The sequence below is a fragment of the Telopea speciosissima genome, chromosome 2 (assembly GCF_018873765.1).
Source record: "Telopea speciosissima isolate NSW1024214 ecotype Mountain lineage chromosome 2, Tspe_v1, whole genome shotgun sequence".
NCBI lineage: Eukaryota > Viridiplantae > Streptophyta > Magnoliopsida > Proteales > Proteaceae > Telopea > Telopea speciosissima.
Genome location: NC_057917.1, coordinates 39,305,859 through 39,333,584, shown reverse-complemented (window position 1 = coordinate 39,333,584; position 27,726 = coordinate 39,305,859). Strand labels below are relative to the sequence as shown.

Sequence of the window (27,726 nt, the reverse complement as noted above, 5' to 3'; positions counted from 1 at the left end):
GCCAAGGTTTTGCAAAGCAGTATCTATTAGCCAACCCTGTTTAAGGATGCTCATGCATTTTGTATTAGTTGTGTTTCATGTCAAAAAGTAGGGAATATGTCTCATAGAGATATGATGCCTCTCAATCCTATTTTAGTTGTTGAGATCTTTGATGCTTGGGGTATCGATTTCATCATTTGTTTTGAATTATCCGGGGTGGATTGTGTCAAGGGTTGGGTGAGGCCATGGCCACTAGGACCAATGATCATAAAGTGGTGATGAAATTTGTCCATAATCATATTTTTTGTTGCTTTGGATTTCCAAGAGCTATCATCAGTGATGGTGGCTCCCATTTTAAGCACTGGCAAATTGCATTTCTTCTGCGAAAATATTCCATCACTCACAAGGTCGCCACACCTTATCAACCACAAACTAGTGGTCAAGTGGAAGTGTCTAATAGGGAGACCAAGCGAATTTTAGAGAAAATGGTTAGGCTTGATAGGAAAGATTGGTCTTTGCGCCTTGATGATGCATTGTGGGCCTACCGTACTACATGTAAGACTCCTATTGGCATGTCTCCTTATTGCTTGGTTTTTGGTAAAGCCTGTCATTTACCAGTTGAGTTAGAACATCGTGATTATTGGGCCATTAAGAAGTTCAATTTTGATATGGCAAAAACAGGTTCTACTCGTCATCTTCAACTCTCTGAGTTGGAAGAGATGCCCAATGATGCGTATGAGAGTGCTCTTATTTATAAGGCTCGGACCAAAGCTTTTAATGATAAACATATAGTCCACAAGTCTTTTGAGCCTAATCAAAAAGTGTGGTTTTTCAACTCTAAGTTGTGCCTATTTCCTGGTAAGCTTCGTTCTAGGTGGGATGGACCTTTCTTAATCACTCAGGTGTCTCCTCATGGCGCTATTGAAATTCAAACCCTAAGACAGAACACACTTTTAAGGTCAATGGGTAGCGTTTGAAACCATATGTTGATGGTATCATAGATGGGCAGATAGTTGAATCTGTTGATTTGATTGACCCAATTTATTAGTTTACTTGAGTTCCCACTCTTTGTCTGGCTGAATACAATAAACTTAGCGCTTGTGGGAGGCAACCCACTATTTTACTTCAGTTTTTATTTTTCTTAGGTTTTCAGGTAGACAGTAAATAACTATGGTAGGCGTCGATTGGTAGTCGTAGCGCTCCAATTCACAAGGTTGTATTGCTCCTTCCCTTTATGTTTTTTTTTTATTTGTTTCCCATTGTTTTATATTGTCATGTTCTTTTGCATGCCATTGGGGACAATGTCATTTAAGTTGGGGAAGGAGAACAATGAGAACAACTCTGATTTTTTTTTTTCAAATTCATGCTTAATTCTTCACTTTTAGAACACACAATGTTGTTGTCAAGAATCGTAGCATGAGATTCTGAAAGTTTGTTGATCACTTTAATAGTTAGTTAAACATAGAACACTATTTTTCTCTCATTGTTTGTTAAAATTTTCCAGTTGAGATATAAAATTTTCATCTTTTGTGAATGCTAATGATGATTCATGTGTAACTATGCAAGCCCAAAATTTTAATTTTTATCATGCTTTAAAAAAAATAAAAAAAAACAAAACAAAACAAAAATTGCAACTTCCTTCTTAGTAATCGGGCCTCTTTGCCACCAGCATTGAGTTTCGGGTCAAACAGTTGGAATGTGTAAAACATGATGAAAGAAAATTGCTCTTTGATCCAGTCTTGGCCTGTATCCTATTTAGCTCGAGTAAGTAAGCCCGAGGGGTGTTTTACACCTAATTCCTTAAAGCCATCTGGTTTGAGAGTGATTGGCCTAAAACTCGCTACAAGAGCTATCTAGAAAGCTTAAGAGGTCAAGACATTGCACGGATTGGAGTAGTATGCTAAATTAAAAGAGAGAGAGAGAGAGAGAGAGAGAATTAAGCGTGACAATGGTTGCATGTATAGTGGGCTTGTGTAGTGCTTGGTCATCATGGCTTAGCTTAAGATGAGTGGACTTGAGTGTAAGAGTGAAAGTTGGTTGATCGTGTGAGAACTTCTTGTTGGAGTGGCTTAGCAGCTTTATGAATCCTTATCCTGGTCTCTCGAATGATATTTTGTCTGCTTTAAACTGGATGCATTAACTTGATTTTTTGAGATAGCAGAGTATTTCTTTTTGCTCTCTTTCACTCGAGGATGAGTAAAAGCTTAATTAAGTTGGGGAGTATGATCGGGGCCTACTTATTCCTAATAAGTGTTACATAATCTGAGTTTGTAATTGACATTTTTTCTTGCACGGCCCTAGTCTGATCTGGTGTCATGGGCCTCACTGGGTCTATGCGTTTGGGGTCGTGATAGTTTATGGGTGATTTAAGCTTACTTGGCAAAATCCCAACATCCCAATTAAAACATCTCAAAATCCCACCTTTTGATTATCCGGTCGATTGCCTCCATCCGGACGAAGCTACCAGTTGACCACTTCCATCCAAACCTAACTCCTAACACTTTGTTTACAAGGTCTGCTCACAAAGAGCAACCAGACGCTATTAGATCAACCATATCTGGGTCCAGTCGAAGATTGCCTGAATGCCTTTGCAACAACTGGTCGAATATTTCCTGGAAAATTCCTGCTCGTATGAGCAATTTTTCCTCTAGTTTGCTAGGTTTTCTATGGGGTTTCTACCCTAATACCAACAACTCCAAATACCATAACTTTGCTCAAAATAGAGCTCTAAAAAAAACTTGGAATCAATCCAAAATAGCAAAACAACATGCAAGTAATGAACCCACCTCTGATTTCTCTACAATACTCCCAAAGAGCTGCAAATACCCTCTTCTTTGCCCAATTTCTTTTTCAATTCCTCTTCAAATTCGTGGATTCAGCCACATGAATTTTAATCCCTTGAAAAAATAGTAGCTAAAGCACATTACTAAACTATCTAAACAAGAATCAACCTTATCAGAAGATCATAAGAAAAACAAAGTAGCCTACCACTTTCTTTTCCTCTTTTGCTGCTTCTTGTAATCCAGTCTTCAACAAGCCACAACACACAAAGCTAAGACTGTATACTCTGTTCTCTTTTCTTCTTCTCTTAGAACTTAGAACATTCTCAGCAACATAGCAAAGTGATCAACTAACTAACCCAGCTAACTATCTGTATCTAGCTCAAATAGTGAACTTTCCATAATAGCCCCTTATTAACCATACACTATTCTCCTTTCTACCAATCCATGCAAGTTTACCCAACTTTTTCAGTTTCCCAAATTGCCCTTATCATCTTCCATAAATACATTGTTGCCAACAACCCAAATCTTGAATCCACTGAACCATAAGAACCATCTTGAACCAAAAAAACTCAATCACTTAAATTGAACCACAACTTCAACCCATTAAGCCTAATTAATCAAACCAAAGCATAATTGCACACACACAATTCTACTTTAACAAAAATGATAATAAATTCCACAAGTGCACTAAAAAATAATTAAATAATCTGAGCAACAATACAATAATAATATAGTCCAACCTTAATCAAAATATTAATTAAATAATCCAAATATCATGTAAATAATATTATACATTAACCAAGGTTAAAATATCAACTAAGTAATTCCAACTAGCCAAAATAAAGAGTAAAGCTGTTTGTAACCGAGATGGTTACAACTAACTGTTTTAACCAATTTTTTTATTCCTTTTTAACCGTTGAATATATTATTTTCTCCTCTTTTAAGTAAAAACTTTTTTGTAATTTCACTATCACTCTCTACCCATCTACCCGAGTCCGGCTCAGCTCCTCGTACGAGAGCAAAATTTCACCCTTGTACGCTAGTTGAATGCCATTTGTCTTTTAGTAAAGCGGTTACTTTTTAGGAAAAATTACAAGATTAGCTAACATTGAGTTTTGGTTACCAGCACGACATGGTACTACTTTTTTGTTTTGGAAAAATTACATTGCCACCCCCTGAGGTTTGTATTAAATACAGAGCGACCCCCTGTGTTTTTAAATTATACAACCACACCCCCTGAGTGGACGGTGTTAAATAATACATTTTAAATACCAACTTTGCCCTCTTCTAAGATTATAAACCAAAACCTACTGCAAGACAAACCCTTTTTACCGATGTCTTCTTCCCCAAATTTGAAGTTGCCTCCAGACCTACAACTCCACCGCACAGGTATTCGTTTATACATCCATGTCATCTCTCCCTCATCTCTTCTCCCTCTATTCGCTCTTGAATTCCCCCCCCCCCCTCTCATTCATTGGCTATTAGCCCTAAAAAATCTGCAAACCCAATCTGCTATTCCCTCTGCTTTCACCCGTCTAGATGCCCTGGTCTTCAGGTCAAACTACGACTGTGAAATTCAATTACCTGAACCTAATTGAAATCCCAGCCAAATCTTCTTTCAATCTCACTTCTCCATCCACCCTCTGACACTTAATCGGTCATTCACCATCTCCATTTGATAACTGAAATCATCCAATCCCATTCTCTATTCCACAGTCCAAACCGGAAACCTCTTATTTTCCTTTTGCCTCTGGACCGACCCACTTCATCTCTTTCCTTCCACTAATTGAACCCTTTAATCCATCCCCTTCTTATATTCTTCTTCTCTTTCCTTCCACTAACAAGAACCTCACTCACCGTCTCTCTGATTTTGCTTTCCCACTTTAACTCCCAACAATCATCACCACTGAACCCTCTCCTTCTCTTTTTCTATTTCTTCCATTTTCCTTCCACTACATGAGAACACCCCCACCAGACCTCACCTCTTCCCTTCTACTAACCAAAATCTTAATCTGAGAAATTCGTCTTATCATGATTCATGGGGTAAAGTTTTTGACGACAGCAAGGTAAGGGAATGAAGTCGTAAGAGCAGTATCGATTGCTACAAATTACCAGAAGAGATTTAGTTCTTCTCCAACTCCATGACGCTTTTAACTTTTGGAGCATTTGATGAGTAAACAATCGCTTGTCTTCTGGCTAATTCCAGTTGAGATTTCCTATCTGAAAACCCCAAAGACTTCGCCCAAGGATATCAATCATTTGAAGGGTAAGGTTTTTGGTCAGATTCATCAAAGAAGAGAATGAATTTGAATATAAAAATTGCAACGGACACTATGCTTTTCTCCTAAGTCTCAACAACAGACACTATGCTTCTATAGCAAAGGGTGTGACCGAGAGAAAGAAACAGGGAATGGGCGAGAAACTGATGGAGGTGGATAATCAAAACTGCAGAATGTGAGCGACGGAGATGGAGTAATGAGAGGATGGGAAGGGGAGAGAAGTGGTGAGGACTCCTCTGTTCTGTGAGGACGTTGCAGGTCAGCGATGGAGTTGCAGGTAATCATTTATACATCTCTGTTCTGTAGAATGTTGAATAAAAAAATTGCAAGAGACACTATGCTTCAATAGCAAAGGTGTGAATGAGAAAAGAAAGAGGGAATGGGTGAGAAACTGATGGAGATGGAGAATCAAAACTGCAGAATGCGAGCGAACGGAGATGGAGTAATGAGAGGATAGGAAGGGGGTGGTAAGGTTACACCCCTAATAGGGGTTTATTAGTCATTTTATGTCATAAATTATCAACACCTTACCACTTAACAGGAATGATATAACGAAGTGGGGCTGACTGTGACAACTAACCAAAACTCTGGGGGTGTGGCTATATAATTTAGAAACACAGGGGGTCGTTTTATATTTAATACAAACCTCAGGAGGTAGCAGTATAATTTTTCCTGAAGGTCAAGGGCCTGTGTGTAATTATATATTTTTTTTCAATATAAGCATGTTAGTCTCTTGTTTTGAGCAGGACACACCAAACCAAAACCGTGGCTGCTTTCTTGAAGTTTCTTCTCTTCTTCTTCTTCCACTCTAAAAGCTAACATGGTATTCTAATATTCAATCAACGCCGCCTTCTTCCTCACAACGGTGTAAGACTAGGTATAAAGGTAGGGTGAATGGGGTTTTGCAGTAGCAGGCGATGGGGCTGAAGGGATTGCAGCAGGTGAGGGTCAGGTGGGGTGGGGTTCGGCAACAGATTGCAGCGGGTGGGGGTGGGATCGTTTGACACTACCACCATCTCTGTCTCCATCATGCAAATCCGATCAACCTCGTTGAACACCGCTGCCACTCTTTTGAATCTCACCAGAATCTTTGCCACATTGGGAGTACGGAAAACTCGATCGGGCTTCTGGAGATAATGGTACTCTAGGTTCCTCTCTGTTCAATTTAGCCCTACCTGCCTGCTTTGGAACCCTGAACGACAACGATGGTGACGAATTTGCAAATCAAAAAGGAAAAAAAGGGAAATCTTTCTTAGAGAATTTTCTCAATCCCCCACCTTTTTTTCTTCTCTTTTTTCCCAGATTTGTAATTCTGATTTCAATAGGATTTTCTTGTTTATATTCCTCCAACCATCCCAACCCTGCAACCCCAACCCCATGCTCTGCAACACCGCCCACTCGTGTACTTCATCCCCAACCCCAGTGGCTGCAACCCCCTTCCGCCTTATCACCTGTCACTGAAACCCCTTTTGCCCCACCCTTATCGGACTTGGCTCTTGTCCTACAGTGGTAGGAGTTGGAGCGTCCAACACCACCTTAGGATGAAGGCACTTGACATGTTATTAATCCAACAGTCAAATGGGAATGGGCAATCTGTAATTTACTTTTTATATCTTATACTCTCATTCGGCCAAAACCCGACCCAAAAAATGTAAAAACCCATCTGGATTATAATCTCCCCTCGTTTTTTGGTTTCTCTGAGACTCTTCAATCTTTTTTTTTGATAGTCTCCATCTGATTTTCACTTTAGCTATACCATTCTTTGGTTTTTCTTTTCGTTTTCCCATTCTTTAATTTTCCTTACTTGAACAGATTGTGTTTGAACTAATATTTGATGATAACCAACACATTCAATTGCTCTGAACTGCTCTCTTTATTCCTCAATGGACAAATAGGGTAGAAAGAATAACGTGTAATGGGCTTTAGAGACACGGAGCCGTCAGAATTCACCTGCGATGCGGAAGAACAATCGCAGGCCGTATCGTCTCCTTCTTTTCCACTTTATTTCTGATTTATCTTGCATAATCCTAGTAACCGCAATCCATACCTTATTATCTATCGTTTCCCCCCATCTTCATTTTAGTTTTTCTCTGATTTAAAAACCCTAACCGAAATCCCCATCTCATTACCACCGGTACCTTACCTCTATCTCTCCATTTCTAATTAAATCCCCATTGATTCTCCAACCAACACCACCCAATCCACCGAAACTCATTTCCTTTTATTCTCTAAATCCTCCTCCTACTTCCATTGAACATCCTTCTCCTGTTTAAATCCCATTATCAAAACCCACTGCCTCCCATAAAGCAGTGGAGTTTTGGAGTATAAACCCACTGTAACTGAAAAAGCAGTGGAGTTTTGTTCAGAGATAATGGCTTACAAGTATGTAGAAACCCACTAAGTATGTAGAAGCTTGGGAGAATCGAAATCAGCAGCATTAGGAATTCAGAGAGCTTCCATTTTCATGTCTTAGTTAATACTGCACAGAAAAGAAAATAATCTCAGGAGAGAATAGGAATCTTATAGGTGTAATACAAAACAATAAAGTGTTCTACTTTTTGCATTTTCATGACCTAGGGAGCTTCGTTCCTCCAAGAAGGGAAGAAGATGGAGACTATCGGAAAGAAAGGGGAAGAGTCCGAGGGAAACCAAAAAATGAAAGGAGATTTTAATGTAGGATGGGTTTCTGTATATTTGGGTCGGGTTTTGATAGAAAAGAGATGGAAAATGGATTACAGATTGCCCATTCCCATTTGACCGTTGGATTAATAACATGCCAGGTACTTTCATCCAAGGTGGTGTTGGACGCTCCAGCTCCCGCCACTGCAGGATAGGAGCCAAATCCACCCTTATCTGCTGCGAAGAAGAAGAAGAGAGAGAAGACAAGGGTTGAATATTAAAAGAAATAAAAAAATATGTGAAAAATCAAACCGTAAAAGAAAGTAACCGGTTTACTAAAAACGGTGTACGAGGGGTGAAATTTTGCGCCGGACTCCATCTACCCATCTCTGTTTGAGTCTCTGTTTCCCCGGATCGTGATCGTCTACGGCCTGCTGCCCTTAGCGGCCATAGCAGCGCACTAATGAGGCGAGGCATAATGATCGCCTTACCCCCACTTGGGCAAGGCACTCGGGCAGGGGTAAGGCGGTCATTGCGCCGCACCTTATCAGTGCGCCGCTCTGGCTGCTACGGGCAGGCAGGCCGTAGACGATCTGGATACCCATTTCCCCATGTTCCCCACCTCCGTGTCAGTCTCCGCTTCCAGCTCCCCGTCCTCCCTTCTTCCCTCTCCCATCCCCTGCCCACTGCATTTGTAACCGAGATGCCACTCTCTGTGTTTTTCCTACAATATTCAAAGTAAGCAGGACATGATGTGCACAACATCCATTCCCGGATTCCATCAGTTGATATTTCAAACTGCATTTGTACTTCAGACTAACTTCCTCAGGCTCAAGATCCGCAGGTACAGTGAGGTTAAGCCTGCCCTCAACAATTGGTTGATGCGGCTGCCACGTTCCTCCGCACCCACTTGGCCAGCATTATGTGAAATGATGGATATATGATACATTGAAGTAAATTTTACAAGCGAATCAAAACCCAACCTACAGATGGGTTTCAACAAACATGGGTAGAAGGGTATAATAGAACTATAATTAAGCAAAAACAATTATTAGGAATAAAAGATGCAAAACCATGCATGACAACATGTGCCCCTTCTTAATAAGCCGGAGAATCTCCCACCATAATGGGAAGAAAATGTAAACTCCAAATTGGTGCATCAAATAGAAGTTTAGCTCCAACAAAGATGTTCATGGAATATTCAAGAGGATATATAAAACACAAGTATATATCTCTTATGCAGTAATTCAAGTTGCAGAGTTCAATATGGCAGCGTATTTGTTCTTCATTACAGGGATGGGGAAAGGGAAAGAAGAGGGAGAGGGAGGGACAGGGGGAAGAGAACACAAAGCTGGAGCCTAGAGAGAAGGGAGTGGGAGTGGCGGACTGGATTAGAGGGATCGTGATCGTCTACGGCCTGCAGCCCGTAGCGGTCATAGCAGCGCACTAATGAGGCGAGGCGTAATGATCGCCTTACCCTAGCTTGGGCAAGGCGCTCTGGCAGGGGTAACGCGGTCATTGCGCCGTGCCTCATCAGTGCACCACTCTGGCCGCTACGGGCAGGCAAGCCGTAGACGATCTGGATACGGATTAGAGGATTAGAGCGCCTGCAACAAAATCAAGAAAAAAAAAAGTGGAAGTAGCGGGAGGAGAAAGAAGAAGAGAGTTGGACAATGTTGAGAATTTACAACATTAGATGCCTTGTTATAGTGCCACATCATTATTTGGAGGGTAAAATAGTCCAGTTACCAAGAAGGTTACAAACAGACTCACCCATAAATTAATATAGATAATACACCCAACAAGAATATTAATTCAATAATTAGAATTCAACAATCAAATAATAATATAATACTAATTTACCTAAAAAACATGATTAAGCAAGACACATTAAACTTTTTTTGAGAGCTTGTACAATGGGGGGGGGGAATTAGAGGATGGGGATAGACCCCAACGTGGTTTGAACTCATGACCTCTACCGAAAAATCTCACAGTTTACCTACTGGCATAAACAAAAAATAATCTTTAAATAACCTTTTCTTTTTGGTAATGATCTTTAAATAACCTTACAAGAATGCAGGGCATTACATAACAGGAGTATTCTCTACGTTTGGCAAAAACCAGAGCTCCCAACATACAAGGAGGTTAACTCCGCTCCTCGTACCAAGCGCTGATCTAGGCTCTACAACTCTCTCTCTCTCTCTCTCTCTCTCTCTCTCTCTCGCTCTCTCTTCCTCCCTCACCCTCCTCAAGTAGGCCTATAAACGGATCAAATTCGGCTTGGATACGAATCAGATGTAATCGAATTCGGATATTTCCTAGTCGAATACGGATAATTCTAAATGGATTCGGATGCGGATCGAATTCGGATTTTCAGCCATCCATTTACTCCTCTGCCTTGTGTAACTCGAACCTTCCTCCCCCTAGTGGATACAATTCACTCTCAATCCATAGTTTTAGATCATGATTCTCTTTTCCTCATATTCTAGAACCTATTGAATCTTCAAAAACCCCAAAGATCGTTATTTACTTAATTTTTTATAATTAAGTATTCGGATTCGGATTTCTATGGGAGTATTTGGATTTTTTTCCGGATATCTCTAAACGAATACGGATGCGGATCAAATTTGGAGTTTCGGTTATCCATTTACAGCCTTATCCTCAAGTCCTCTCTCTTTCTCTCTCTTCGCCCCTTGTAACTCTCTGTAGCTCTCCCTCACCTCCCTCTCTCCTGCCCTTGCAACTCTCTCTCTCTCTCTCTCTCTCTCTCTCTCTGCCCTTGAAACTCTCTCTTTCTCTCTCTTTGCCCCTTGTAACTCTCTCTGGCTCTTCCTCACCTCCCTCTCTCCTGCCCTTGCATCTCGCTCTCTCTCTATTCGTGTTGTATTATTATTTTAAATAAAAGCATTTTGAGTCAATGTACTATTTCAAATACGTACTTTTACTTTTAGAGTCATGTGGAACAAAGTTTTAAAATGTGTCTTTTTGTTTATTCCCTTCTTTTTACTTCCCTCCATTATTTTGTTTGAATTTGTTGTGCTCTCTTGTGTGCAAGAGGCAATAATTGAGCTCAAGAATAGTCCCACATTGGTTGTGGGAGAGTTATTTGAGGGGTATATATGTAGGATTGTCTCCTTAAGGTGTGAGCCCTTTGGAGAGGTGGTCACCCTACTCTCTAATATGTGGGGGGGTCCTTGGGGCACTTTTGAATCATGCGCACGTGCGTCGAGCCGAGACGGGTCATGGCCGAGGTCGAGGTCGAGGTTGGGGTCGGGGTGTGGGCAAAACCTTATAGGAGTTTTGCACTTTTGAGTTTTAATGTTTTATTTAAAACTCGGTTTGGTTCACCCGTGGTTCATCTATACAGTTGAACCATACGTGTCTATTCGATGTATATGAATAGTTACACCCCCTCCCTGTACGTGGAGGTATACATATGGTCACACCTCCCTTGTAAGAGTTACACCTCTGTACGTCTATCACCTGTATTCATACAGATGAATCCCTTCATGAAAGGGTACTCCAGCATTATATATACACCATGTCATGTCTACATTTCAGATATACACAATAGAAACATATTGTCTCTACAATAGTCCGTTCCAAAGACAAGTACTTACTGTATTTTCGTTTAAGTAATAAGAGGGCTAGTATAGCAGTTTGGTATCCACAGTACTCGTATCAGGTTCTGCAACCTATACGTTTAGGAGTTGTATTTATCTTGGAGGGTAAGGTGCAAGGTCAACTGTCAAACCCTGCTCCTGATTGGTTTAATTTTTTATTTAAGGGCAGGAACCCCTGGCCACGCAACTAGGCTCACCGTGGAGTATCACTCCACTCAATGAGATCAATAAGAATACTTTGAACAGATTTCCCTTTATACCTGTTAGAAGATGGATAGCAAACCCTTGCAACTGTGCAGCTCACAGCTTGATATATGGTTTGGATCCCAGGTAATCTCCTCCTCCTTATAATGGTGGGACCCACCTTTGAAAAAGTGTGTAAAATCCCCTAGTGAGCATGTGGGGACAATACCCTGACCAAGGGTCAAACCCTTGTGCAAGCCCCTTTGAGTTTCAGTTGTTGGAATTCTCTGGGCCATGGCACTGGGCGATGCAACAAGGCCCAGTGACATTGCCTAGTGGCTGATTTTGATTATTTTTTATTATTTTAATTGTGGGGACCACCCAATATGAGCATGGGCACCCTCCACTAATAGAGGAAAGTCTGAGGGACCACCTCATGACCTCAGTTCACTGTGGACCCCACCGGTGAGCCCATAATCAGTCAGAATTAGTTCAAAAACTGATTTTTAAAAAGGGACTTAGTGACCAAACAGGCCTTAGTTGGTCTTGGTCTATAAATAGGGGAGGCTTAGGACTCATTTACAGATTTCAGCTCTAGGAGAATCCGTGGGAGGAAAAGGAGAGAAAGAAGAAAGAAAGAAGAAGAAGGAGAAGAAGGAAGAAGGAAGGAAGGAAGAAGAAGGGCTGCTACCACCACTCATCTAGGCTGGAACCGAGCCTCTCTTGGCTCTGTGCAGGTATAAAACCCCCCACATATGCTGCTGTTCCCTATCTCTTCCTTGCTTTCACTGTGTTTTTGCTTTCTCGGCAGCCCAAACTAGCTAGGGTTTGCCCAGATCTGATCCAGATCAACCATGCAGACCTTGTGCATGGAAGATCTGTGATGTTTACATGAATTTAATAGGTTGTTGTACTGTTCTTGTGGCCGAAACCTTGTTGTGCCCACCTGCACTGCCAGTTGACCCTGTAGCCCCGTGATTTGGAACCCTGGGTGTGAACCCTGGCTGCACAGCTGTAATCCTTGATGTTTGCAACCATGGAACATCAAATCTCAGGTGTTTCCAGCCATACATGTGGCTGAAACCAACTCCCAAGCTTAGCCAAAACCTTGAATACTATTCATCTGGGCTGCTTGGGCAACCACTGTCAGCCTAATGATGGATCTGATGGAAAATCCATCTAGGCCATGGTGTAGACCATCTCAGGGGCTACTAGACCCCCCTGACATGCAAGGGATCAGATCTGATCTCAGCCTTGAGAGCCCAACCTTGGAAACTCAGCCTGCATCGATTCTACAAGCACTGGGCGATGCAGCAACGCCCAGAGCCAACGCCCAGTGAGTGGAAAATCACTGTTTTGGTGGACAAAGCTGGGGGGGATCTCACCCAATAGCCCCTGGACACTGTGGGATGTGGGAAAAGACTAAAATACCCTTCCCCACATCTATCCATGATTAATGAATGCTTTGGAACCCTAGTGGGCCCCGTAAGTAAAGGAAGCCCTGCTGTGCTTGGTCCTACAACACAGACAAGCTGTGGAGAGCACTATAAGCATATCCTAGACTAGGGTCAGGTATAACCCTGGAAATGACCATTTTTCCCTTTGAGCCACTGACATTGGTTGATGCACCGGGACATGACCTGAGGCCCAGTGCAAGGCCCAGTGATTCCAAGTGTAACCAACTAAATCTCGGGTCAACCCAGTAAGTTTAGGGTAACCCTAGGACTTTCAATGACAGACTGATAACTTAACATAACAACTTTTGATTTACATCTAGGACCTGATTCCATGCTCGAGGTCAACGACCAGACAACTGTTGGAACTGAAATTGTGACTGAATACCTAGAGCCAAGTGTAGGTGAGTGAATAATACTATCATATGTGTAAATGTGATCATGATCTGATGCCGGCTAATAAGAATTGAACATAATTGCTGTGCTATTTACTTTTGTTCAACTACTCAAATCACTGCATAATGATTGTCTAATGATCAACACTGTGAATTCTTCTATGATGATTGTGAATGTTAGACTAGATGTCGTAGTCGGCTTGGAAATGGGGCTTGTGGTAGCCCGTATTATGGGGTACGATTGACACTGCTTGACTCATACGATGCCATATAGACATGGGGCTAGAGTTTCGTCACCCGTGCTACGCACCCTTGCCAACAGGGATTAAGGTGTTGGATGCCTGTGGGAGCGACCATCCGAAAAAGAGAAAAGAGAAAAAGAAATGAATAGAACACCGGAATGGTGCATGAATGAATAGAACACCAAAATGGTGCACATGGGTTATAAGCCAGAAAAGAAAAGAAAGAAAGAAATGGATTGTCCTACGGGTTAATCATAGAGGGCTGGTCGGGCTGACCTTGGTGAACAAATGCGGGAGCTGACTGGTCCTCTCTGACAACTCAATGGGTGTATAGCGGGAAGGGGTTAGAAGCTCATACCAGGGATACATGTATTGGGGATTGTAGTAGCACAGACCTGACTTAGTTGTATTGCTAGGTGGCTAATAATTAAACTGGACTTGCATATCATGTAGGACCATATGAATTGTGAATTGTGATTGCATGTGCATGCACGATTGATGTTATTTGCTCACGAGCTCAGTGGGGCTCACACTCTGTTATGCAATATTTTTCTTAGATGATTTTGCAGGTGGATGCCGCTGTGGCATGGCGGGCCATCTCGAGGGGGAGACTTTTGGTTGTTACGATGATATTGGTGTGGACCCCGACGGAGGTCATACCGATCTTGCGCACATATTCGGTGGTTGTTGATGAAGACCATTGAAGAGTGTTCATGATAGCTTTTTGACTTGGGGATTCCTTTTGGGTTATTTGGAGTTATCCCCGTTCTGACTTGGTTGTTGTAGTTTTTACTTTTTCCTTTTTGGGGTTGAGTATGCTCGCCCTATACATGTCTTTATATGTAGTACTGTACTTATCAGTTTTGCTTCTTTGTTTTCTTTGTGTGTGGGTTGATGGGAAATGTAAAATTTTTCTATATATATATTATCACTGTTTCCCCGTATCGCTATGCTTCCTTTTATTATTGAACTGTAGTTTATCTGCTGCGCTTTGATCTTGCCTATGGTAAAGAGATGGTTGTGGTTCCATGATCGTAAGCACTGCTTCTAGATCCGTGGGATTTGGCGGATTGCCGTTCTGCAATTCGGGTCACCTACCCAATCCTCCTAGGGGGTGGTTTGGGGTGTGACATCAGCCCCGTTGCAGAGGAGGGGGCATCTACATCCTTAAGGAAAGTATCTTTCAGATACGACTCAACTTGGGTTGTTCGTGCTTCTTCCTTTCTGGTTCGTTTCTCTCTGCAACTGTTGTACGATAACAGGTATTTTTCTATTTCTGTATACCTGATTAGTCTTACAGTATATGCCTTGTATGACAATTCACCCCTTATAACTCTCTTTGGCTCTCCCTCACCTCCCTCTCTCTTGCCCTTACAAATCTCTTCTCTCTCTTCACCTCTTGTATCTCTCTCTCTCTCTCTCTCTCTCTCTATGATGACGACAACGACGACAACTTGCTATGAGAAAATTAATTTTGTCCTCCAAGAAATATTTTCCTTTTGGAGAAGAAGAAATAAGGAGTCACCAAATACATTAGGGTCTAGGATCCCCATTGAAAATATATCGAGTCAGATTGTGGATTAGAAAAAAGGTGTTATGCAAAGTAGTTGACCCAGTTAAATTGGTCATTTGGTATTTTTATAAAGGGAGAGGAATGGGTATGCTAGCGGTATATCGTAAGCTAGAACCCGGTGTGTTTATCTCCCTCTTCCCTTTTAAAATGACTTTTTACCATGGAACAAAAACTCGATCGAAACCTGTCGAAACCACCGAGTTAACTCGGTTTCCCAGGTTTTCAAGACGAGTTGAAGGGGGATTTTATAAATCCTTGGATTCGACCGGGTTTTGACTGGTTTCTACCATTTTTTGGTGGTTTCAACACATATGCCCATCGAAACTAGGAGAAACTTGGCTCGAAACTAGGACAGACAAGTATTTATGACAGAAACTGCATAAATACCCCCTATTTGAATCCAATAAAAATAATTAAAAAATCAATTTCCTAAAAGATAAAAAATCAACCCCTTAGTTCAAAAATAAAAACTAGATTTTTTACGATAGGTGCAATTTTCAACTTTCTAATGTTGGGGTTTTTCTTAAATCTAAAAACTCTATAAATCTTAATATGGTAAAACATTGCTAAAAACCAAAAGTACAGTAAAATATTCATTTGTTTTGATGTCCAAAAAAATATTTTCATTCAGAGCGATTTTGACAGCAATTACGCACACCAAATTAAATTTGATCGGTACATAACTCCTTCAATATAAATCAGATTTAAGTAATCTTGGACTTATTGGAAAGCTATCAAAACAAAGCTGTCTAACAAATCTAAGATTGCTTAAATTTCATTTATATTGAAGAAGTTATGTTCCGGTCAAACCTTATTTGATACCATGTCCAAGAATAATATACAGTATTAAACTTGGATCAAAACCACAAGTAATATTTTTAGTGTTCTTTATGTGAACTAATGCATGGATTGAATTTAAAATGTTAAAAATAAGCAGTATAACAAGAATCAGGGCAAAAAAAACAACTTTTGGGCCTCGAAACCAAGGTTTGAGTTAACCTGGAGAAAGTCTCAAGTTTCGACTGAGATATGGTCGAAACCGAGACAAACTCATTTTCTGGTTGGTTGAAACCTAGTCGAAACCCGAGTTTTAGAACCTTGCTTTTTACGCTTCAAATGGAGGAAAAGAAAGAGACACATATGGTGCTAGCATACCCATTAATAAATATTTATTGGGAAAAAATTCTCTGTCCGGGAGTGTGGCCTACGCCAGTACTCTCATGAGTCTATCTCTCTCCTCCTCATGTGAAAAGACACCTCTACCCTCTTGTTTTAAGGAAAAGAGAGATAGACACATGGGAGTGCTGACGTACGCTACACTCTCGTACAGAAATCTGCTGCCCATATTTATTTTAAGTAAGTTTTTGGTTTTTGGAAAACTATTTTAAGTTCGTTCACCACGTATGGTTTTTTTATTTTCCTTCGTGACAAAGTTTCGATTTTGTTAAGTTTGAAGGGTAATATCGGAAAATAAAAGTCTTATAGATCGAGAGAGCCTCGTCCGCTTTCCTCCCCATTTCCTCACCACCCAAAGATTTCAAACTTCTTCTTGCCATCTTCTCCTTCCCGATCTGCATTTGGAGATCTGACTGGTGAGGAACCCCAATCATCCATTATAAAAGCCTCTCCTCCCTCTGTCTTTCTACGGGACTCAGTTCGATTTACCTGGTTTTGTTACTTCTTTTTGTTGACGTTTCAGATCTGGTTCTTCTGTGTTTCTCAGCTTCGAAGCAATGGGGCTCCAATTCTCGAGGCTCTTCAGTCGCCTCTTCGCGAAGAAGGAGATGAGAATCCTCATGGTTGGCCTTGATGCGGCTGGTAAAACTACCATTCTTTACAAGCTCAAGCTCGGAGAGATCGTTACCACCATTCCCACCATTGGTGAGTTCTATTTCTTTCTTTTAATATTCCTTCATTATTTTTTTCTTTTCTATATATTCTGATTGCTTTTTGTTTCGTTAGTTTTGTAGATTGCTTGATCCACGGCTTTTGTTCCACAAATGACAGAATTTTTAGCTTTTTTTCCTAATCCATTCATATAGGTTCTTTGAGGCTGGAATCATACCGTCATTGCATTGTTTCAGGGTTTTTGGTGCTAAATTTTTGTTCTTTTATGTTAAATTTTAGTTTGGGTCGACGAGAATGATCCAGCGGACGGAATTGTCTTCCGTGGGGGTTTTACATTGCGCTGTTTGGGGTGATTTTCGCTCGATGCGCTGTGGAGTTGTGTGTGTCCTTATTTTTATGTGTACTGTTGGATCCACATCTAGAGTTTACAGCAATTGATATCTAGATTTCGGTTCTCTACATGTTTGTGTGCATGTGGTGCAAATGTTGGATGAGAAAATTGAAAATATACTATTACAGAAAAGATCTATCTCTATGTGGTTCAATTTGAAAACAACAAGTCATATCTCTTTGCGTAGGTCGTGGAGGATTAGGTGCTGTTTTATACTCGGAATATTTTCTCCTTCAAATATTTGAACTAGAGTTTTGGATTTTCCAAATATTGGGTATGTATTGGCAGATTTAGCTCAACTAGTGGGAGGTTCGGTTGACCTCTTAGACCATAGTCAAACCTTGGCTTCTTCACCATCCATTTTCAGCCCAATGTTTTGGTTGAATACTAGCACAATGTCATCACTGGCTCCTTGTCAGAATTTAAGTGTTAAATTTGCAAGGAGTTACTGTTCGTTTGGTCAGCATGTCAAAGTTGCCACATTGGAGCTGTTGCTGGACCAGAGTAAATAATTTTAAGTGTCCAATTTATATGATAAAAGTAATTAGAGGCATTTGTGTTTTCTTCTATGATGCACCATCATTAGTTTCATGTTTGTATCTTGCTGCTTGATAGTTGTATTATGGCGTTTGGGTGGCAGTTCTTGTTATTACGGCTTTTGGGAATTAATATGTTCTTGGTTGTAGGTTTCAATGTAGAGACAGTGGAATACAAAAACATCAGCTTCACTGTTTGGGATGTGGGTGGTCAGGATAAGGTAAGGAGCAATGGAACATGGACTAGTGATTGTGTCATACTTTAATCTCACCTGTTATGGTGCAAAGTTAGTTTTATCAGGCATGGATTGCATCTGTAATCTGATCGATTTATAGTTATCAGAGGCCTTGGATAAGGAGAATTACTATACTCAATTGATAGGAATTTTGTTGGTCCTGGACACCACAATTGAAGGGATGTCCCTTGATATTCTGAATTGTTTGTGACACTTTGTGAAATCATCCTGGAATTTTTCACTCGTATGTCACTCTCAGAGTTCACGGGAAGTGTGTTCACTGAAAATGCAAGGGGCACATGCATCACTTGTGAAATGGGGAAGTCTTCATAGACCATCTCCTCTGCTAGTGAGCCAATTAACAACCCTATTGCTCTTTCATTTATTCAAGGTCTATCATCTCCAATTGAGTCATCCCCAGGCTGTAGAGGAGGAGCTAGTATTTCAGCTCTTATGTGGCCGGTTGGCATCTTATATGATTGAGAGTAGTGATGCCTTGCTATGTTTCTTAGAAGTGAAAAAAAATCCTATCTTCTTGCACCTTTAATTCCTTATTTGGTTTTATTTTTGTGCCATTTAACTGATGCTATGATGATATGATGGTTGGTAACAGATCAGACCATTGTGGAGGCACTACTTCCAAAATACACAGGGTCTTATCTTTGTGGTCGACAGCAATGATAGAGACCGTGTAGTTGAGGCAAGGGATGAGCTTCACCGGATGCTAAATGAGGTAAAAAGATTGTGGGAGCCTCTCCATTCGTAGGAAATGTTACATGAAGAATAATTTTCTGCTGGTTTTACTATGGGTGAAATATCTGCTATAGGCTTATTTTTGGTGTTTTTTTTCTTTCTTTTTTTGGGGGGGGGTTGGGGGGTGGGGGAGGGGATACTGTCTTTTGTATGTTGGCTATTTCCTCATTCTGTTCTCTTGGTATCATTGTATCAATTGTTTATTGATCAAACTTGTTGATTCAGGATGAATTGCGAGAGGCTGTTTTGCTTGTTTTCGCCAATAAGCAAGATCTGCCCAATGCAATGAATGCTGCGGAAATTACTGATAAGCTTGGTCTACATTCCCTGCGCCAGCGGCACTGGTAAATTTTCTCATCATGTCTTAATACTTGAGCAGCTGTTAGGTGGGAATTAGGACTTAAGTGTAAGGGTGTCAAATGGAAAGGTTCCAGGTAATTGGGTAGGTTCCTAGTTGGTTCCTGTCCCAAGGGGGCAATACCAGAACTGTCACGTTTATTAAACGGTTCCAAAACTGGGCACCTATCCTGTTTAATAATGGGACGGTCTGGTTTTGGTTCCTTAACGGTTCTGGGGATTGAAGCACTCTAATAAGTTCAAAATTCCAAGTACAAATAACTTGCCAAGCATACAAATAATTGACTATATATCTAAGCATACTCATAACCAAACATCAATCCTTAGTTTTCTTGATAATTATGACATGACCCTTATAAGTTATAACTATTCAGTGTTAATTAGAATTACATATGCATCTTAAATGGGTCCTGGTGGTTCCAGTTCCAATCTGTTCCTTATTGGTCTTTCGGTTTTGCAGCCATTAGGAAAACCATCCCGTCCTATTTAGTAATTGGTCTCCAAATCTGCTCCCAGAACCATCCATTTAGTAATGGGTGGGGGACAGTTCTTGGTTCTGGTCCCAAATTGATACTCTTACTTAGGTGTACTTCTTTGGGCTGGCTTTGCTAATGCGGATCCTTATACATATATAATAATATAGATAAACTTAAATGAAAAAATAGTAATTAAAAAAAAAAAGAGAATAGCTATTAATAACTAGGAAATTTCACGGGCCATGATTTCATCATTCTTTGTCTATATGACCAGAACTACCTTTGAGACTATCTGTTACGTGTGAGATAATCTACAAAATAAAATAAAATAAAAGAGAAATAATAGGGATAGCAAGAAAGGAAGAGAGAGATAAATTTGGGATAGAGTTTTGCTTTACAGACGAAGCAATGGCGTCTGGCTTGTTGGGAGGTAGCCGGCCTCTCTAAAAATAAACTCAAGATTAGTTTTAATTTTCCAAAGTCTGATTTCTATTTCACCATCCACAAATAAATATACATAGAATAATAGGTTATCATAACTACCCACTTCCCACTCCTACAACTTCTTCTACATTTTCTCTTCAACTCATTCGGTTGCTAATAACTAATTACACACTTACTACTAATTAACTACTAAATATTAAATAAACTTACTACTTCTAATTAACTACTTAATATTAATTATTATACATGGAGTACGTAACAATCCTTCCCCATAAAATTGGTCTTGTCCTCAAGGCCACTAAATTACAAATAAAAATTTAAAATAATTAAACCCGGATCCCAAATCTTGTTGGCGAAATTCCCAAGTTGCTTCCATTGATTGCCAATGTTACGCCCACGAACTCATCGGTCCAACAATACTTGAAGAACCTGATGAAAATCTCGTATGGATCCGAGATGGTCAATCTCTGTCGAACATATCGCTTCCATCTAACCGTTAAATAGAGGAGGATACACCAGTATAGACCCGGGATGGTCGATTTCCTCCGCCATGCCTGGCCTTGATGCCATTTGTTACGTGCGAGATAATCTACAAAATAAAATAAAATAAAAGAGAAATAATAGGGACAGAAAGAGAGGAAGAGAGAGATAAAATTGGGATAGAGTTTTGCTATACAGACGAAGCAATGGAGTCTGGCTTGTTGGAGGTAGGCGGCCTTTCTCAAGATAAACTCAAGATTAGTTTTAATTTTCCAAAGTCTGATTTCTATTTCACCATTCACAAATAAATACACGTAGAATAATTGGTTATCATAACTACCCACTTCCCACTCCTACAACTTCTTCTACATTTTCTCTTCAACTCATCCGGTTGCTAACAACTAATTACACACTTACTAATAATTAACTACTTAAATTAAATAAACTTACTACTACTAATTAACTACTTAATAATAATTATTATACATGGAGTACGTAACACTATCAAATAAAACACCTTTAGTATCTCATCGTGCATACGGTGCTTTTTATACTTACTGATCATCTGTCTTTGCATAAGTACTACATCGACTGCTTAAGTGAATTCTTAACTTTCTATCCGTTATTTCATATAGGAAATAGATAAGCTCAGATTCTTAATGATAATGAGCTATGGAAGCCTTGCATTCTTTTGATAATTTAAGCCTGACTGTAAAATTTTCCACATTAACATGGAGCAACAAGATCTTACAAGTACCTTCTCCTTAGGATCATGTTAGGTCCATTCCTAGCTGCTATGATGCCTCCTTACTGATGTGTGACCAAAAAAAAAAAATCAACATGGTTTCACATGTGGAGAACATCTCTATTTACATTCCCTTTTAATGTCATTTTTTTATTTGAAAAAAAAAGCAAAAAACTTTAATCATGTGCGACTAGCATATTAGTATGGGAACTATGATAGAGGCTATGAAGTCAAATCACCATTCAAGCAGAAACATTGATTACTTTTAAAAGGTGATGAATTGCATGAGACAATTCAAACATTGCCGTGATTAATTGTGTATCTGACTTATTACTTGGTTGAATCTTGAGCTTATGAGAGCATGTTGGGTTCTATCTATCAAGGTGATTGAGTAATGGCAAGGTACTAAAACTCGGAACTCGGTACCAACTTGGTCCCTTGAAAAACTGAGTCGAGTCGAGATCTCGGCGAGATCTCGCCGAGTTGGTGCATTTTTTTTCCAACTCGAAGCCTCGATTCGGTGGGTTTGGGTATTTAGCCTATTTTAAGCCATTTAAACACAATGACACTATCAGATTTTACAAAAACAAAGTCTAAATAGGAGTTATGTATCGGTCAAACTTAATATGGTGTGTACGAATGCTGTCAAAATCGCTCTGAATGAAAATATATTCTTGGACATCAAAACGAATGGATTTACCGCACTCTTGGTTTTTAGCAATGTTTTACCATATTAAGATTTATGGAATTTTTTGATTTGAGCAAAACCCCAGCATTAGAAAGTTGAAAATTGTACCTACCGCCGAAAATCCAATTTTTGTTCTTGAACTGGGGGGTTGACTTTTTTTTCCTTTTGGAATTTGATCTTTTAACTATTTTTATTGGATTCAAATAGGGGGTATTTGCTTATTTATGAATAATATCTTAAGTAAATGAAATACATATTTCATTTACTTAAATGATATTAGGCATAAATAAGTGTCTATCTGAGTTCCTGGCCTAAATAAGTGTCTGTATACCAAGGTTTGCATAGATAGGTGTCTGTATACCAAGATTTTCCACCAAGATCTCGAGATCTGGCACTCATATAAAGGAGTTTGGATCGAGATTCTCGAGATCTCGAGAACTCGGTCGAGTTGTTGCACTTTTGCAACTCGTATGCCAACTTGTCTCGGTTTCTCAAAAAACCGAGAAACTCGCCGAGATCTCGCAAGTTCTCGAACTATGAGTAATGGGTGATTTTGAAAGATTTCTTCCCACAGCCCATCCCCCCCCCCCCCCGCACGCACGCCCAACAAGAGAAAAAATTATGAAGCTGTTGAACTGAATATCCATTCTACTGTTCCAAGAGCTATTTGTTTCTGTGTGGTTCTGACTATTCTAGTGTAAATTTCCTCTGCTAATGGAATTGATTTGGATTTGATTGTGAATTCTCTATTATATCACACATACCAGTTAAAAATATTTGTAACTAAAGCTTTGCCTAGAGACTTGCTTGAAAACATGTTAGTTGTTGAATTCAAGTAATATATTATGTGTGACATGCAATTTATGAGGATTGGGGGGGGGGGGGGGCAATATTCTTATTCATGAATTTCACATTAAAACCTATTTGTGCTTGTACGGGAGTATATTATGATTTACCTTTAGTAAATTCGATTGTCAAAGAGAAAATGAGAAGGATTTAAATGATCCATCTGTTATTGATTTGCTCTATGTATCTATGAGCTCTCTTAGTATCCAAATTATCAGAAGAGTCTTTTAAATATTTTGGCTTGAAGAGGCTAGAGTGTGATATTTTATAGGTATCTTGAACTTGTAATCTGTCAGTCGATGATTCAGAATTATTTTGTTACCCAGGTACATTCAGAGCACTTGTGCTACATCTGGTGAGGGATTGTATGAAGGACTGGATTGGCTCTCCAGCAACATTGCCAACAAGGTAAGAAGAAAATCATTAAATATAAAAAAGCAATAAAACAGATAATGCTGGTATGAGTATTGAGACTGAGTCAAATTGCAGGCCTGTGCCATAGTTGTCAAGGTGTCGCCTAGGCGAGTCCTTGGCGTCCGGGTGCCTTTCTCTCGCCTTGTTTTCTGATGTCGCCTTGGTCGCTTAGGCGACGCCTATTCGCCTTGGTTTGCCTAGGCTCCTTGACATCTATTGCTTGTGCATCCTTTAACTAGTGGATACCTTCTTTTTTCCGGACAAGGACTTAAAACTATCAGAGATGGGATTGAGTTATGCCAATCCCAATCCGAATCAGCCAATCCGGCATGACCCTCATGATATTTGCCCAATATTATGAGTTATCACATGTATCGATTAGTTTGGTGTTGGCTAGTCCATATTAAATTTGTGTATTATACGCATCTTTACATATCTTTCAAATACATATTTTTCTGAATTTTTCCATAGATAAGAAAATTTTTGAATTTTTTTATGGAGACTCATATTGTATATGTAGAGGGGCGGGCCCTGGTGCAATGGTAAGTTTGCTCCATTGCGACCTAGTGGTCGCAGGTTTGAATCGGGAAATAGCCTTTCCACGAAGCGGGGGTAAGGCTGTGTACATTATGACCCTCCCCAAACCCTGCAGTGGTGGCAGCCTCGTGTAATGGGTACACCCTTTTTCACCATATTGTACACGTGTCATACGTGTAATGTATATTTTTTGTAAAAGAACTCTCCTTCCGCCTTCTTCCTCTACATCCAAGCTTCGTAGGGCCTGAGAACCCTGGGTTGTTGGTAGATTGAGCCATTGTAGTGCAGGGCTTGCCGGTGGAGTTGGTGAAGGAGGAGGGGATTTGTAGCGGCAGCCGAGAGTGAGGCTCTATTTTCGGATAGATCGAACATTTGTTTGAAGAGATTATAAAGTCCGATTTTCCAAATGAGAGAAATCTGGATCTATGGGGCAGATAAAACTATTGAGGCAGAGATGATTTCATACCCTCTTTGATGTGGGTGAACTTCACCAATTAGAGTTCCAGAGGTGAATGCTCTCAAGAAAAAGATAACCCAACACCAAGGCTCTAGAGTGTTTTTACCCATTGATATGACATCAATCCATATGGACCATTGGATTTGGAACAAGACAGATTGATGTGTCCTTAATTGATGTGAGCCATTGGATTTGGAACAAGATCTATAAATTACACAAACTACTCTCTGGTTTTCAGAACCGCTTGACTATATGATGCAGTTAAGGGTGTGCAATCAGGCCAATTGGGGCTTGGAATACTTTATAATGGCCCATGGTTGGGTTCTATGGGCCTTGGGCTCCTTTGTTTTTTTAAACTAATTTAATGAGCCACTTTTTTAAGTTCAAAAGTTGGGATTTAAGGGGTACATGGGATTGAGTAGATGGATAAGAATATGTGAGATCCATTAGTAGATTTTCAGGATTAGGGAGTCTTTTAGTTCTTTTAGATGTCTTATTTTATGGTTTTTGGTAGTTAGGAAATCTATCTTTAGTAGACTTCTATTTCCTTTTTTATTTAAAGCTTGTAAAACCCCCCAAACGATATGATTAAAAGATTAAGAATTGTTTGAGTTGAAAATTAGAGCTGGATTTTCTTGTCTCTCTCCCCTTTTCCCTCCCCATACAAATGTTCTTTCCTTCTTTATCTCTCCTGTAACCTCCTTTTTTTTCATATTTGTCTTCTTCTGTATTTCCTGTTTTCTCCATTAAACTACTGGTCACCATCCCTAAGCATACCTTAATCTCACCCTATTATTTGTGTTTATGTTCTACTCTTTTTTTATTCACCTCTATAATCTCATTCTGCTTTGCTGGTGCTCTCTTATGCTGCTGTTCTGAGTTTTATACCACTATACCAGATCTTCCCATAATTTCTGAGCTTCCTTCCTTGAGTAGGATTCTAAGAAATCTCAGTTTAGCTACTGTTTTACCTGATTTGATTTCAGAATCATATGCTGGTATGTTGCAGATTTTTACTGTCAGTAGTGTTATTCCCTTTATAATCAATTACTGTTTTCATCTTTGCCAAGTCAGGTATCGATTTCTGGTTCTTGAAGCTTCATATTGAGCGTAGGATTCTTCAATAGCTAGTGATCCAACCCTTGGATTGGTTTTAAGTTTTGATATAATATTCTCCCAGCTAAATAACACCTTCGATCAGATTTCTGTCCGTATCTGAGTTGCTGATTTATTGATATCTGATTTCTCTTGAATTCTGGAAAGTGTTCTGTGATCATGTGAACTGTTGGTTTTCTGAGACCTAACTTTAGGTGGATTCATACCCCATTACTATATTTTATATGACAATATAATGATAAATAAAGATAGAGTTGTTTAAATAATTTGGGTTGATTTGGGTTCCTTTGGGGCCTCTTCTTTGTGTGGTTATGTGTAAACACTCTATTTATGCAGCACTGTTTTACCATCAATATTGATTTCTACCAATCACGAAGAGACCCTTTTAAGCTCTTTTTGGCTTAAAGTCCCAAATACATGTGTGCTGCATGGTATATATATGCCTGAATTTTTACAGAGAAACTGTATTAATCGCGTACTAAGCCCATATCCTATTATTGTTGTTCCCTTTTTTAGTGCCGAATTTATTAAAAGTATTATTGAACATCTAGTACTTGTTTTTAGTCCTCAACCGAACTTACTAACAATGGGATAGTCCTCCGGAACCAATCTAAAAATCATTTAGAAACTTAGTAATACTAATTGTCTCTTTAACCTTATTTTAAAATGCGAATTCTACCTATACTCTTGTAGTTTTACTGGGAAATTCACAACCATTTCTTTTACTTTTGCTCTAGGGTCCTGATTTGAATTTGTACAATTGAACAGTGATAAACTATCTATTTACTTGTTTTGGTTGAATGAAATTGAGGAGCGTTTCCTAGATTTTAAAATTTCATGTTGTCTTAACTATGCTATGGGAACCCATTTTACTGACACCACTTGCTTCATTTCTTCCAGGCCTGACCTCTATCACTGCCGGTGGAGAATTAGGGAATTGTATTGGCTTTAACATGCGTGTGATTGCTGGCTGCATACCTTCCGTTCACAGTTACATGTTCAGGAATAGTTTTTTCTTTCTCCCTCAGTTTCCTTGCATTTGTTTCAGCTCTATTCTTTTTGTATCTCAAACAGATTCATGGTCATATTTTGTAGAACTCTAAAATTGTTATGATTTTCCAAATATAGTTTGCTACATGATTCCTTATATGCTTGTGCTTAGATTTTTTTACGTGCTCATTTAGGCTATATTTAATAGAAGAGGTTAGTCTTTTGCTTTTCCATCGATGGATGCTGACTCCACCCTTTATGCATCAAATTTGATCAACTTGGATTATTTCCAAATGGCCGAACTCCTTGGCAGTTGCCCGAGCGGGTACTTATTGGTCTGCTGCTCTGCTTGGCCTGTCTTGTTTCTGCTGTGGATTGGGTCGGACAATAGCATAGCAGTTTCATTACCTTTTTTCGTGTTTTTTTTATGCGAAAATAAAGATTGATTAGATATTAGAAATATATACGTTAGGGCCATGATACAAAACGAATACTGTCCAACCATAGCAATGTAAGCCAAAATTCTAATGATGTCCTTATTGTTATTCGTATTAAATCCTTGAAATCATTAAAAGGTTGCAGCAGCAGAGGGAGAAAAGTCCAATGCCAAATTCCTTTAGATGGGTGTAGAAAGATGTCGGAATCCTTCTGATTACTACATCACATCTGTATTTTGAGATTCAGTTTCTTTGCTTGAGCAAATCCCTCCAGAATACCCGTGAGTTCTGCTTCCAGACTATCTCCTAAACTCAAAATTCTTGTAGTTACCAAAACAAAATATCCTTTTATCAAAATGCAATATGTCCAAGCAGAGGTGTTTAGGATTGGGCTAGCTACTCTGGGGCAAATTAGAATAGGATAAGTTAAAAAAAAAAGGGTGATGAGTTTTTTTTTTTTCTTGAGGGGGGGGGGGGGGGAGGGGGGAAGGTAACAGCTAGGAGACTCAAACTCGAGACCTCCTGGTGAGCATGGGCATGAAGCGCACCAGAGCTCACCAACTGTGCTAGGCAGCGGTTGTTAAAAAAGAAAAGGGTGATGAGTTTAATTGGAGGAATATATGAGAGATTAATCATAAACTCAGGAAATACATCACAATGGATAGACATCATAACGGAGTGGAAATTAAGATCACCAATCCACCTTGATACAGAGATGAAAACCAAGTTTGGGTCAGGCTTAGCTAAGCCTTTAGGATCTTTGTTCCGAACATGCCAAATAAAATAACAAGTTACAATACAAACCGAGAAGAACCATGAAGGAGATTGTTTATCAAAAGTTCTGT

General features: G+C 39.7%; 1 protein-coding gene across 2 annotated transcripts; it reads left to right on the top strand.

Annotated features, from left to right (window-relative positions):
* Positions 1–16,619: 16,619 nt before the first annotated feature.
* Positions 16,620–26,596, top strand: LOC122653040 (ADP-ribosylation factor 2-like). 2 transcript variants are annotated; one of them, XM_043846965.1, is made up of 7 exons: positions 16,620–16,722; positions 16,854–17,011; positions 18,056–18,126; positions 18,755–18,874; positions 19,120–19,238; positions 23,257–23,338; positions 26,355–26,596. In XM_043846965.1, the coding sequence occupies exons 2-7, from the start codon at positions 16,864–16,866 to the stop codon at positions 26,358–26,360; spliced, it is 546 nt and encodes a 181-aa protein (XP_043702900.1). In that variant the 5' UTR covers positions 16,620–16,722; positions 16,854–16,863; the 3' UTR covers positions 26,361–26,596. The 2 variants fall into 2 exon arrangements, with proteins under 2 accessions (XP_043702900.1, XP_043702899.1); XM_043846964.1 differs by having other exon boundaries at positions 16,623–16,722; positions 16,830–17,011.
* The last annotated feature ends 1,130 nt before the right edge of the window (positions 26,597–27,726 follow it).